The 12,682-nt window shown below is 38.4% G+C and overlaps 1 protein-coding gene across 3 annotated transcripts in view; it reads right to left on the bottom strand.

The window, feature by feature from the left end:
• LOC127436474 (homer protein homolog 1-like) overlaps positions 1-12,682 on the bottom strand; it is a 32,894-nt gene that overhangs the window by 10,924 nt on the left and 9,288 nt on the right. For 2 of the 3 annotated variants that reach the window (XM_051690660.1, XM_051690650.1), the window contains 3 exons: positions 6,136-6,267; positions 4,443-4,535; positions 3,828-3,985 (listed from right to left, as the gene is read on the bottom strand). In XM_051690660.1, the coding sequence (XP_051546620.1) occupies positions 3,828-3,985; positions 4,443-4,535; positions 6,136-6,267 (383 nt within the window). The remainder of the gene's footprint in view (positions 1-3,827; positions 3,986-4,442; positions 4,536-6,135; positions 6,268-12,682) is intronic. The other variant, XM_051690669.1, reaches the window with a different exon arrangement.

Genomic DNA, 12,682 nt, shown 5'->3' with positions numbered 1-12,682 from the left:
GAGATCAGTCTGACATCACACAAATGTGTTCTCCCCAAAAAATTGCAGGCAAGATCTGTCTGTTGTTTCATATTATTTCAGTTCTAGTAAGTGTAGTTTGCAATACCAAAAAGCAGAAAAACTGAAACTGTTGTCACAGGACCAGTAAACACATAACCGGCCCACAAACCCTCCTCTCATTCCCTAAGGACTATGAGGAATCCCAGGCACTGTCATCCTGCTTAATATCTCATCTCACATTTCCACCTCCTCTCTTCTCCATCCACGCACACGCCAGCACAGCTTAACCATGCAACCGTTACATAACACACATGTATAGAGTCTTTAGAGTTGTCGCCTATGCTAAGGAGTGCTGCCAGTTCCCTTTCATCTCCCCCAGCGCCGCTACCACCTCTGCTGTGCCTGATGTGATCGCCTCCTCTCCCGACCCCCGCTCTGATAGACAACACCTCAGCCCACACACTCCAACTCCTACTCAAACTCTGACACAACAGGCTGGAGACACACATGGCTATAAAGCTTCACACACGAGGAGAGAAAATACTCCTCAGCAGATGATAGAGAGGAGAGAAGGAGAGAAGAAGAGAGAGACATCCTTCAGCTTTAAGCAAGCGATGCAAAGAAGATGAGGGACCTCATCCTGGTAAGTGAACAGACATTTTTATGAATTATTGTACTGTACTTAAATGTCTAATCAGTCTTGATTCAACTCAGTTGGCTGATATTGTTGAAAGCCTCCAGCACACTTTCATTATTTGAACTCTAAATACTATATCTATTTTGACCTAGTAATTGTCATTGTTAATGCATGAAATTTAAGGAAATGTTGTCTTAATGGGGAATGTGTGTAATGAACATTAGAATCAGTCGGTTTATTCCTGTTTTTCTCAATAGTGTTATCTTGCTTATATAAACAAAATGCTTTAATCAAATAACTTATAATTGCTGATTTCTCTAAAAACTTAAATTCAAGGACCGTTTGCCACTTTTCCTTCTTTAATTGTTAATTGTTCATTTATTCTCAATCTCTTTGAATGGTTTATTAGCCTCTGATGTATACATTGTTTTCATATAATAAATTTTGCATCATCGATCTCTGACTTCAAGTCTCTTATTAAGGATTCCTGATGTTTAAACACTTTCAATAAAGACACATGTCGCTCATTTCATTTTATATATATATATATACAGTGGCCCCAAAAATATTTGGACACATAAGTGACACTAAAAATGTATGAATATCATGGGATTGGATAACACAAAATCAAACAAACTGGCATTTATTTTAAAGGGTGCACAGAAGCATACTGTATAGGCAGAGCATGGCTGTCCACATTACATAACTTCAACAAGCAACATAATATCAGTTTGACTGTCCTTCAAGCCAAATGAATGTGAATCAATAAACAATCACACTGGAACTGATTGTTTCTCTATTCAGAATGCCACCAGCCCAGTAATCCACATGCATATTACTTAAACTGACATATAACAACCCTAGCAAATGTATACATTTTAAGTCACCAATAAAATTGATTGTTTTCTATACGCAATGCAAAGACCAGTCAGGAATGACATTTAAAGACTATTGAGTTGAGCAGATTTCTGTGTACTTCTGATATCGCCCTTTAATCCACACTGTAAATGTGATTCTTTGTACTGTGGCAGCTGCCCAACCAAGCCCTCAACACTCAGTATAATATACTGCAAAAGAGTGCATGTGCATGAGAGAATTGCTGTTGAAAGAAATGACTTCAACTCACCCACCACGTAATATGCCAAAGCAGAACACATTCACATCAAAAGCTAATCTACAAATCATCTACAGTACACAGCACTGATTTTGCATCTTTCTGAGTAACTTTCATATATTCTCATGGGACTTTTTGTGTGAATAAGTTTCAATGCTCTAATAACATAGTTTACTTTAAAATTAGCTAGCATTGATCATCTAATTGCTGATTAAACTTCTGAATTTATTATATTAGTGGTGTGAATCAGACTTGGCAAAACTAAAACATCTCAGACTTTCACTCAACTTTCACACTATGCACATCAACCAAATGTGGAATGGCATGTTTAATAAATGTATTAAACTTTTTCAGATTTAGTTACAGATATCAACATTTGAAATGCAACTTGATACAAAAATGACCTTAAAACAAAGTCACAGAAGATGCAAAGAATCTCCCAAAAAATTGCAGACAATATCTGTTCCCAAAAAATTGATTTGAAAATTTAATAATTTCAAAACATGAGTATTAAGAACACAGCATCAATAAGAATTCAGCTGACAAAAGTATGCTAATTTTATCTGTATGAAAATGTTAACAGAATATCTTGTTGCACAAACATTGCATCAATAAAGACATTGCAGTTATGTCAGACAGCTGTTGTAAATTGGTTTTATCAGTAGGAGACGACCCGACAAGTTTTAAGCATGTGTCTGAAAAAAAAAAAAAAGACAAAAACAGATAAAAAAAAAAGACTATATGAATTTGTTCATAATAAATGAATTCACATGGAAAAACACAATCCAGTTAGAGGTCAACAAAGAGGTTGCGTTGACTTAACAGGAGCTATTCTGACTAATTTTGTAAGACTCAGATGATGCCACTTCACCTTCAATTGCTTAGCCCTGAAAATGTACTACTGTATTATACAATTCTGACCTGTTTGGACAGACATAATTCTTAGAGAGAAGGTCACATAGAGTGGTGGCCATGTGGTCGGTGTAAATGTTCCAATGTATTAAGCTTTGGTGCTCATCTGAAATCTGGGCTCATGTTCACATCCTGTTCCCTTCTCTATCCCCTTGATTTTCAGTCTCTCTCCACTACAGTGTCTATCAATACAATGTGACAAAATATATACAGTATATAGCCTATATTATGTGTCACTGCAATTGATAGATAGATAGATAGATAGATAGATAGATAGATAGATAGATAGATAAATAGATAGATAGATAGAGAGTCCTCCATTTATCTGCAATGCCTTAGCTGCCTTTCCATTACATGGATGCAAGCTGCACTTGACACCCTCCTCAATCCCCAGCTCCTCCTCTTTGATGGCATCTTAGCTTTATAGTTTTCTCTACATCTGTCTTGTTATTCTGTGCTCTAAGACTACAATTGATTGCCAGTTTGAAATGATTAGTTATTGCTCCTAGTTCTTGAATTACAAACCAATAAACAGTATTTTAAGTTTTCTTTTTTTGAGTGTCCATTTAATCTATTATGCAATGAAGGATTGTACTATGTTGCACTGTCAGAATGTTTAAAAATTGTACAGTATAATATTTCTGCATCTGAACTTTTTTGGAATAAAGGCGTAATCAGATAATTACCTTAATCGGCGATGTGGATATGTCATTTGTGATGTGGTCAAAGTTACGTGACAGACAGACAGGCTCTGTTGTGAAATCACGTATGGGGATTCTTTTTAACATAGACATTTCAAAAAGTCATAAAAAAATTATGATATTTTATCTTTAATATTACTCTTGACAGCTCAAATTTCTGAGATGTGCACAATAAACAGAGACTGCAAATGGAGTCAGGAGACCGCAGCCATCCAATTTGAACTTGAAATCACAACATGCACATTTTCATTCATAGAGTTTACACTTTAGTCATATTGGCTTCACAGATTAACTACTGAGTTGTAATTTTGGATATGTTTATTTAAAATGTCGCATTATCCTTGTGCTTGTTGGATAATCAGTCTAACGAATATTTTTTTCTATTATTCACATTTTTCGTGGTGTAGAAATTACACACTTCACCAACAAATATTTGATTTTAGTGGATTGAACAGTTAGTTACCCGTGTGCAAGGGTTGGCGTAGTTGGTGACAAATCTGATTGAAGCATAGAATTGGGAGACACATCAGAGAGGGTGACGTCATCGCCAGTGCCGTTGATTCGGCAGAGGTCAGCCGTGACGGGTGGAGTCAAGGGGGAATGAATGTCGGCAGGTGATTCCTGAAAAATATAATTATTAATTTGTTGCACTCTCACAAACTTATTACATAATTTTCTTATTAATCTGCTCATTATAATGGGGGATTTAGGGAAAAAAATGTCTCTGAGACAAGAGGGAATCTTGTTACCAATCCTTACTGATTGTCCTAGAATATGCTGATAAAAATAAATCAAATGGAAAATACATTGATTACACAAAACATTTAAGGATTTGGATTTTCTATTTATAAATACAATAAGGCATTCACCATTAACCCCTTTGTGATTTAATGAGGATAAATTGGCATATGGGAAATGAAACTAGAAACTAGACTGTGGTTCTCCTTGAATTTGAACTTGAATACTATTTTGAGAGTTTTGAAAGACAGAAAGATTTCCTAAGCCAGCTTCACATTATTATCCCTCAAAACAACACAAAATAACATGAGGCCAATCATCCAGTCTTTAGAGGACAAACCTGAGAGGGCGAACTTACAAGCTCCATCTTTTCTAGAGATTTCTCCTTGGCTAACCTGGCGGCTTCCTTGTACTCTGCAAATTTATCTGCAAACTGAGAAGAGAAACATTTTGTTTAAACAATGAGATTCCATATTCCATGAATTGTTGGTATCATTTTGGACATATGTTAACAAATCTAGGCTATCTGCACATTAAATTAAGAATGAAGGAAAGACCATGTTCTGATACTATCAGAAGTGGGTTGACAATTTTAGGAGTTAACATAGTCATAGGTTAACTTGATCTGTTTCACACTGTTCATACTTCACTCTAGGTTAGTAACTGACACTGTTTATCTTTGGCAATTCAATGTGGGGTTAGCACTGTAAAAGTGGGGCTTCATAACACATGGATAATAGTGGTGTTAATTGCCTTACCAATTTGAAACCCCTTTTCAAAAGTGGCCTCAACACAGGATTAAAAAAGATGTTAACCCAGGGTTAGGCATAGTTTGAAATCACCCTTTCCTTAACAGACACAATGCAATACAAGCGATAAAAGCTATCTCTTCTACATTAATCAGAGTTGTCCTAACCAGTTGCAATGAGCATCAGGACATTTTATTAATTGCTTGGTTTTCTGTGGTGTTGCACTGGTTAGCCTCACCCACTGTAAATTCTAATTATTCCTAAATAACATTCTGTATAGCTAATGCAGTGTTCCACAATGCCGCTTGATAGCACAAGTTAGAATATAACAGTATATGCTAACAGCTTGATAGTACATTTTGACACTATCCCGGCTCAGAAGACAATCTTAGACCAACATTAATTTCCATGCTGGAACAGGCTGGTTTATGATGTTTAGTGCTGGTTTGATGCTGGTCTAGCTGGGGGACCAATGTAGCTGTGCTGTTCACCAGAATAATTTTTAAAGCAGGTCGACCAGCATGATCTTTCTGATGAAGCTGGTTTACCAAGAAAGTCTCTGCTAAAAAGGGAGCAATGGTAACAGACCCCAATATAGACTGTTCCCATTCCCATTATAGCCTTCCGGTCACTGGAAGGACTGCAGCCTTTCCCCCTTAGACTCCATTGAGGAGATTTCTGTATACTTTTGACAGCACGTGTCTCCATTTATTTGCATTATATGGGAAAAATGAACCAGGATATTCTTAAAACAAATTCTTTATGTTTGACTGAAGAAAGAAAGTCATAGGGATTTGGGAAAACAGTAAGGTAAGTCTATGGACACAGAGTTTTCATTATTGGATGAACTATTCCTTTAAGATCAAAAAGGAATAGTGATTGTTATTCACTTTTAATGAAGTAAATATAAAAGCAAAGTATGAAAGAGAGATTACTGTAAGAGAGAATTAAATAAAAGCAGAGAAATATGAAAAATGAGAGGAGGAAGAAGAGGTGGTGAGGGTTTCTACCAGCGGCTCCTGACAGTGCATCATCATAATGCAGAGGAGCAAGAGATAAATAGAGGGAGAGAGGGAGAGAGAAAGAAAGAAAGAGAGGAAAGCACTGCACAGAAGAAGCCTCCCACCCACCGATGACTGTACAGCTGCTTATTAGGGTACAGTGTGTAGGTGTTCCCCCACTCAGAAACACAGGGAGTGGAAGAGAAGGAAAGAAAGGGAGAACAAGACCCCCAGAGACATGTGAGAGAAAATGTGAGTTAGAAAGAGAGCAAATTCCACCCACCTTGGACAGATGATGCTCGGAAGAGAAACCCAGCCCATATACTGTGTTGGCACGGCTGTCTGCCCACTGCCCAAACTTCTGTGACGTCTTCGTGAAGGTCATGTTTGGGGTGATAGTGCTGTTTATTATTGCCTGTGAGATGGAAAAGAATGCAAATTATTACAAAAGCAACAATCAGGACTTGACTGTTATCCTCAAGACCTTCTATCTAAGCAAACACTGGAAGAAGTTGAAACACAGTGAATGGCAAAAATATAAAAAGATGGTGAAAGATAGTGGCGGGGGCTTTTTTAAAGGATAGTGGGGTCAACATAGGGGTTACGTTAGTATATATTGTTTAACATGTTGGGTCAACAGTAAGAAACGTTGTGAAAGAGTTATTAGAGAAGGTAATAGTTGTGACCTAGGATCTCTCATAGTGTCCATGAGTGCTGTAAGAGGAGCTTGTTCACAGTGCCTTGAGTGTTCATGCAAGAACTTGCGTTGTTTAACGCTAAAAACACTGCATGTTCTTGCGAAAAGTACATTTCAGGTTTTTCACCAAAACTATCATACTGTATGCTTTCAGAAGACTTGGAATATGACTTGGGATATGACGGATGGGTCACATAGACTATCTTTATGATACTTATGATACTCTAGCATTCAAATGTCTCAAAAATGCTTAAATAATATGGGCTGGACATCAAAAATGGATGTTCATAAACACTTAACTGCCTTCAGTGAATCTCTTGATGTTTCCAGCTTTATAAGACTGTGAAATGTTATTGATGAAATAACGACAGTTACTGCCAGTGAATGTGTCTGTGTGGGTGTAAAACTGAGAGCAAATAAGGAGGGAGAAATGTGTGTGAGTGAAGAGGTGTGCTGTGAATTTGCTATGTTGCAAGTATTCTCTGAAACTCGCAATTGTAGCTTGACTATCTAGACAGTAGGAAAGCCACCAAATATCGTAATCATCTACATAAAAAATATTCTTAATCAGTATCTTTGTCTTGTTTTCCAGTCAAAATATCCTTTAAACATGATACATTTACATGAGAAGTAAAATTACATGAGATATAGATGTTGTTCACCCAAAAATGAAGATTCTGTCAATTCTGTAATCCATCATTGACATTTTCCAAGAAGCTTGGAGATACTGTATTTTATGGATTTTTTCACTTGTTTCAAGCATAAACCTCTCTATATTTACTATTTTATTTCTTATTTTCTATCAGCCATTTTTTTCCAGTGTAGTTTGGGAATGTGAAACATGTAATGGATGGATGCTCTAAAACGTAGCAATCCACGAAGGCTGTGTGGCAAAAAAGCCTATAGCACTCTCATACTCCCACACACTTCCAGAACAAGGCCAATTAGCCACACACACACATGTAATTTCATGGGAGAAAATCAACAGTGGGCTACCAATGTCAGCTTCCTGAGTGTGTTACACATGTGTTATACAATCCCTCCCTCGGTGAGGTCAGGATGAGTTCTGTCCCCTCTACACCACCCTCCCCCTCACTATACATAGATGTAAGAGTGATCACAATCAGACAGTCCCAGTATTTAACATTTCCAACAGCTGTTAAAAGGTTAGCCTATAGAGCACAATTTCAGGGTTCTGGAAGTTAAAAATCCCAATGATTTTCTCCATAGAGAAATTGACTTTTAGCAATAACATACAAACCTTTCAACACAGACATGATCTCCGAGGTTGTTAAGTGTTGGTACATGCTTCTGTTGAAGTCCTAAGTGAGCAAGATTTCAAATCCATGTTTGAAAAAAAACAAAAAAAAAAAAAAACAAAAAGAAGAAGATGTAATTAAAGAAAATTTGGCTAATTACTACACTATCCACTACACTACCCACAATGCTAAAGAGAGATCCACCAATCAGAGAAGTCGTTCCCATGGAAATGGGAATCACAGCTCAATAGTGACTGTGTGCTTCCATAATGCATCGCAAATGATGTCTTACAACAATCTCAATAAGCTATGCAATCCCATGTTTTCACCAACAAGAGCATTTTGTACATATGTGAATTAAACTTTTTATATATTGGATTTGTATAGTCTATGACTTATATTCAAGAGTTTCATATTGTATCATGGCTGATTTCATTACATAATTTGCAGTGCTTTATGGGATGTGTAGTACATTCTCTCATTAAAAAAATATTATGTCTTTTATCTTTTATTTCCACTTTTCAATACTTTTTTTGCTTCGAAAATGTTGTTTTAATGTTGTGATTCATCTTGGAGCTGGTTGATTTAGCTTAAGGCCTAGAACTTTTAATTGAGAAATTTGAAATGCCTGTAGGAAAATGAAATATTTCTGGAACCAAGGCCACTGAAAAAGTCGGCAGTTACTGTTGTGCTCTATGCAGATCCCAGTATCCACTCAAGATCTGTAGATCCTTCAAGGTACATTGAGGTGAAATTGAGCTTTTAGCATATATAAAGTAAAACATACAGTATGTTCAGCTAGCATCACTATGACTATTGCTCATACTTAGGGTAGCCCTACAGTAAGAATTAACTTCAACATAACGTTTGTGCTACGGACAAGAATGATTCCTTTAATTGTGCAGCTTGTTGAAGAAATAATTACATTACTTTTCTTTGAGTTCCAATGCATTGAAGGAGGAACTCAAGCCATAATTAGGACCCAGATTTAACAGGGAATTGGTGGTGGGTACTTTTGACTAGGGTTCATAAGTAACCCACCTACCCACCCTAGGGTTTTTTGTAAATCCCTTTAAAATATAAACATGTTTAACAAATAATTTAAAAGTACCACACTGTTATTTCTGAAATTTTGCATGAGCATGTTCCAATTAAGACTAGGTCTGTTCCCTCCTCCCACACTTCCCCCTGGTATACACCTGAGATCTGGGCCCTAAAAGTCACTGGCAGACAGCTTGAGAGGCTTTATAGGAAAACAGGTCTTACTGTTCACCATCAAGCTCTCATTGAACACCTCAATGCTTACAAAATTGCTCTGAACTCTGCACGGTCTAACTATGTCTCTACAATTATCAATAAAGCAAGCAATAGGCCCAAGGTTTTATTTGACACGATAAATAAGCTCACCCAACCTCCAGCTCATGATGTCCATGCATTTGATGAGCTTTGTTGTTCTTTCCTGAATTATTTCCAGGAAAATTGAAATGCTGTCTGCCAGTGCTTTATAGATGAGGCTTCAGATTTTAGTTTTATGCCAGACCACTTTTGTCAAAATTTGTCTAGTTTTACTCCTACAAACCCCTCCTCTATCAGTGACCCCTCCTCATCTTGCCGACTTGATCCTGCTCCCACATCCCTCCTCAAACTCTGTCATCTCTGCACCTATCTCACATTTCATAAACAGATCTCTAGCTTCTGCTTCTCTCCCTTTACCACTTAAAACTGCTGCAGTAACTTAAAAAACCTATCTTGGACCCTACTGTTCTGTCTAATTTTCACCCTGTTTCCAAAATACTGGAAAGAAGTTGTTGCCTCCCAGTTACAATCTTTCCTTGTTCAAAATTATCTTTTTGACCCCTTTCAGTCTGGCTTTCGCCCACTTCACAGTACTGAAACCACCCTTGTAAGGGTCGTCAATGACCTACTACTCACTGGTGACTCTGGTTCTCTCTCCATTCTTCTATTATTTGATCTTAGTTCTGCTTTTGATACTGATTGCCATGAATTACTTCTCTCCCGCCTCTCGGATGTTGGTGTCACTGGTGCTGCTCTCTCCTGGCTTTCTTCATACTTCACGGATAGACAGTTTTACATTTCAATGCAAAATTGTCAGTCATCTACTGTTTACCTGAAATTAGGTGTCCCACAGAGATTAGTTCTTGGACCTCTACTATTCATTATATATATGCTGCCTTTGGGTCAACTCATTTGCTGCCACAGTTTCAGTTACCACTGTTATGCTGATGACAATCAAATATCTACAGCTTGCACATCTGCTCCCACTCTTCAGATCGGTCCACTATCAACATGTGTAAATGAAATAAAAATATGGCTTAACTCCAACTTCCTAAAATTGAACATGGATAAAACTGAGATCATTATTATTGGAACACCATTACGAAAAAAATTCCTTATGACTTTGGTTGTGATATTGATGGCACTTTCATTAAACCATCCAATACTGTAAAAAATGTAGGTATCATCTTTGATCCCTCCCTCACTTTTGAAGCTTATATTAAATTTGTATCTAAAATTGCCTTCTTCCACCTTCGCCGCATTGCTCGCAGTCGTCCCTTTATCAGTCTCAAAGACGCCGAAACACTGGTTCATGCATTTATATCCTCACGTCTTGACTATTGCAATGCCCTCTTTATTGGTTTACCTGCAAACTCTATTGCTAGGTTGTAATATATTCAAAATTCTGCTGCTAGAATTCTTACACATACCAAGCGCTCAGCTCATATAACTCCATTCCTGTTTGAAATTCACTGGTTACCAGTTTTGTTTCGCATCATATATAAACTAATCCTGCTTACATTGAAATCACTTCATGGTCTGGCACCTCACAAACTTAGTGAATTGCTTCTCCCCTACAACCCGATCCACTCGCTTAGGTCTACTGGGTCCGGACTCCTTTCTGTCCCTAGATCTCGCATCTCTACTATGGGTGGCAGGTCATTCAGCGTAATAGCACCCAATATATGGAATTCACTCCCCCTGACTCCTCACAGCATCTCTTCTATCTCTGAGTTTAAATCTCAACTTAAAACTTTTTTGTTTTCTCAGTGTTATTTATCTTAATGTGTTATGTATTCACTCTCAATGACTGTGCTATTTGAACTGTGTTTTTGTGACTGTTCTTTGTTTGTGTATTATTGTGTTACTATTGTAAAGTTTCCTTGAGCTCTGGGAAGGTGCTATATAAATTAAACATTATTATTATTATTATTATTATTATTATTATTATTATTATGAGCTCTTCGATCAGTGTGGCATACTGCTAAAACCTTCAAGCCACTGTGAGCCATTTCTGAAATTCCCTGCAGCACTCAAACTAGACTTAAAGGGTCATGAAACCCCAAAACACATTTTTTGAGATGTTAACAGATATGTACGGATTGCACATAACTGAAAACAAAGATAGCACTCATTATGTTTATTGTTAAGGGGAAAGTGGTTATTATTTAGTTTTATTGAGCCATTTCATTCTTCCAGTTTCAAAACGAAAGTTGAAACAACATCACAAAAATAAGACATATTCGTATACTTCGAGTTATGATTGGTAGGACAGTACACATGTACCATCCAATCACAGTATTGCCACATGCATGAGCTGGCATTACAGCCACAGTGGAGAATTCAAACTCATGGACGTAACAGCTCTTCGGGCAGCTGCGAGACTTCAACCGTTTTACACTAAACACCATGACCCAATCGAAATCACTCCACCAAATGGACCACATTCCATAACTGGACCAAAACAAGTGTTTCTTGGCTGCAGTTGTGCTTCTCATGCTCCAAACATGCTTTTTATGAAGGAGAGCTCTTAGATGGAGTGCTGATACCATCTCGATGATTGGTTGGTTTTAGCTCACTCAGAGACTTTGGCTGCCCAACATCGAGATGTTGTTCTCAGCCATTTGAGCAATCTAGGGCTGCAAGCCCTAGGGTTGCAATGACAGAATGCAAGCTGGAAACATGCGCACCTGCATCGCCTTTGAGTCCAGCTCCACTCCTAGACAAGAGCATCCTGTTGCCAAGGCAAAAGACTCTGTTTCTAGGAATGATTCGGGCATTCCATTTGGACAGGTGTGTTGCTGCAAGGTGATAACAACAGACGCCTCCTCCACGGGTTGGGGCACTGTACACGAAGGTCCAGTGGCAATATTGGCACATAAACTGGCTGGAGATGTTCATGGTGCTGCTGGGGTTAAGGTTTTTCTTTCTGGAGATGCAGGACAGCCATGTCCTCATCCGGTCGGACAACAGGTCAGTGGTGTCCTACATCAGTCGCCAGAGAGGGGTGCGCTCTCATGCCATGCTGAGGCTGGCACGTCACATTCTTCTGTGGGCATGGGACAATGTACTGTCTCTACGAGCCATACATGTTGAGGGCCGGTTGAACTCGGGGGCGGATCTCCTGTCCAGAAAGTGTCTGACAGCCCAGAGAGTGGACATTACATCCTCAGATTATAGAACAAATCTGGAGATGGTTCGGCAGAGAGGAAGTGCATCAGAGGCCAACAGCGCATCTTTACATGTTTCCACCAATCAGTCTACTGCACATAGTTCTGCAAAGGGCTTGGGAGGATCGGGTTCGGCTTCTGATAGTGGCGCCGTATTGGCCATCTCAAGTATGGTTTTCGATTCTGATTCTGGAAAAGGTGACTTGGGAGGTTCCAGTCAGAGTGAACATGTTGTCTTAGGCACGGAGCAGCATTTGGCACCCTCGGCCGGACTTGTGGAAGTAATGGGTATGGCCCCCAAACGGGGTGCACTTTTGAGTAATGGGTTATCCCCCGCTGTGGTTGACACCATTCTAAATGCTAGAGCTCCATCAACGAGGAGGTTATATAGGTTTAAGTGGCAAATTT

The sequence above is a fragment of the Myxocyprinus asiaticus genome, chromosome 4 (assembly GCF_019703515.2).
Source record: "Myxocyprinus asiaticus isolate MX2 ecotype Aquarium Trade chromosome 4, UBuf_Myxa_2, whole genome shotgun sequence".
NCBI lineage: Eukaryota > Metazoa > Chordata > Actinopteri > Cypriniformes > Catostomidae > Myxocyprinus > Myxocyprinus asiaticus.
This window is presented reverse-complemented; position numbering and strand designations above follow the sequence as displayed.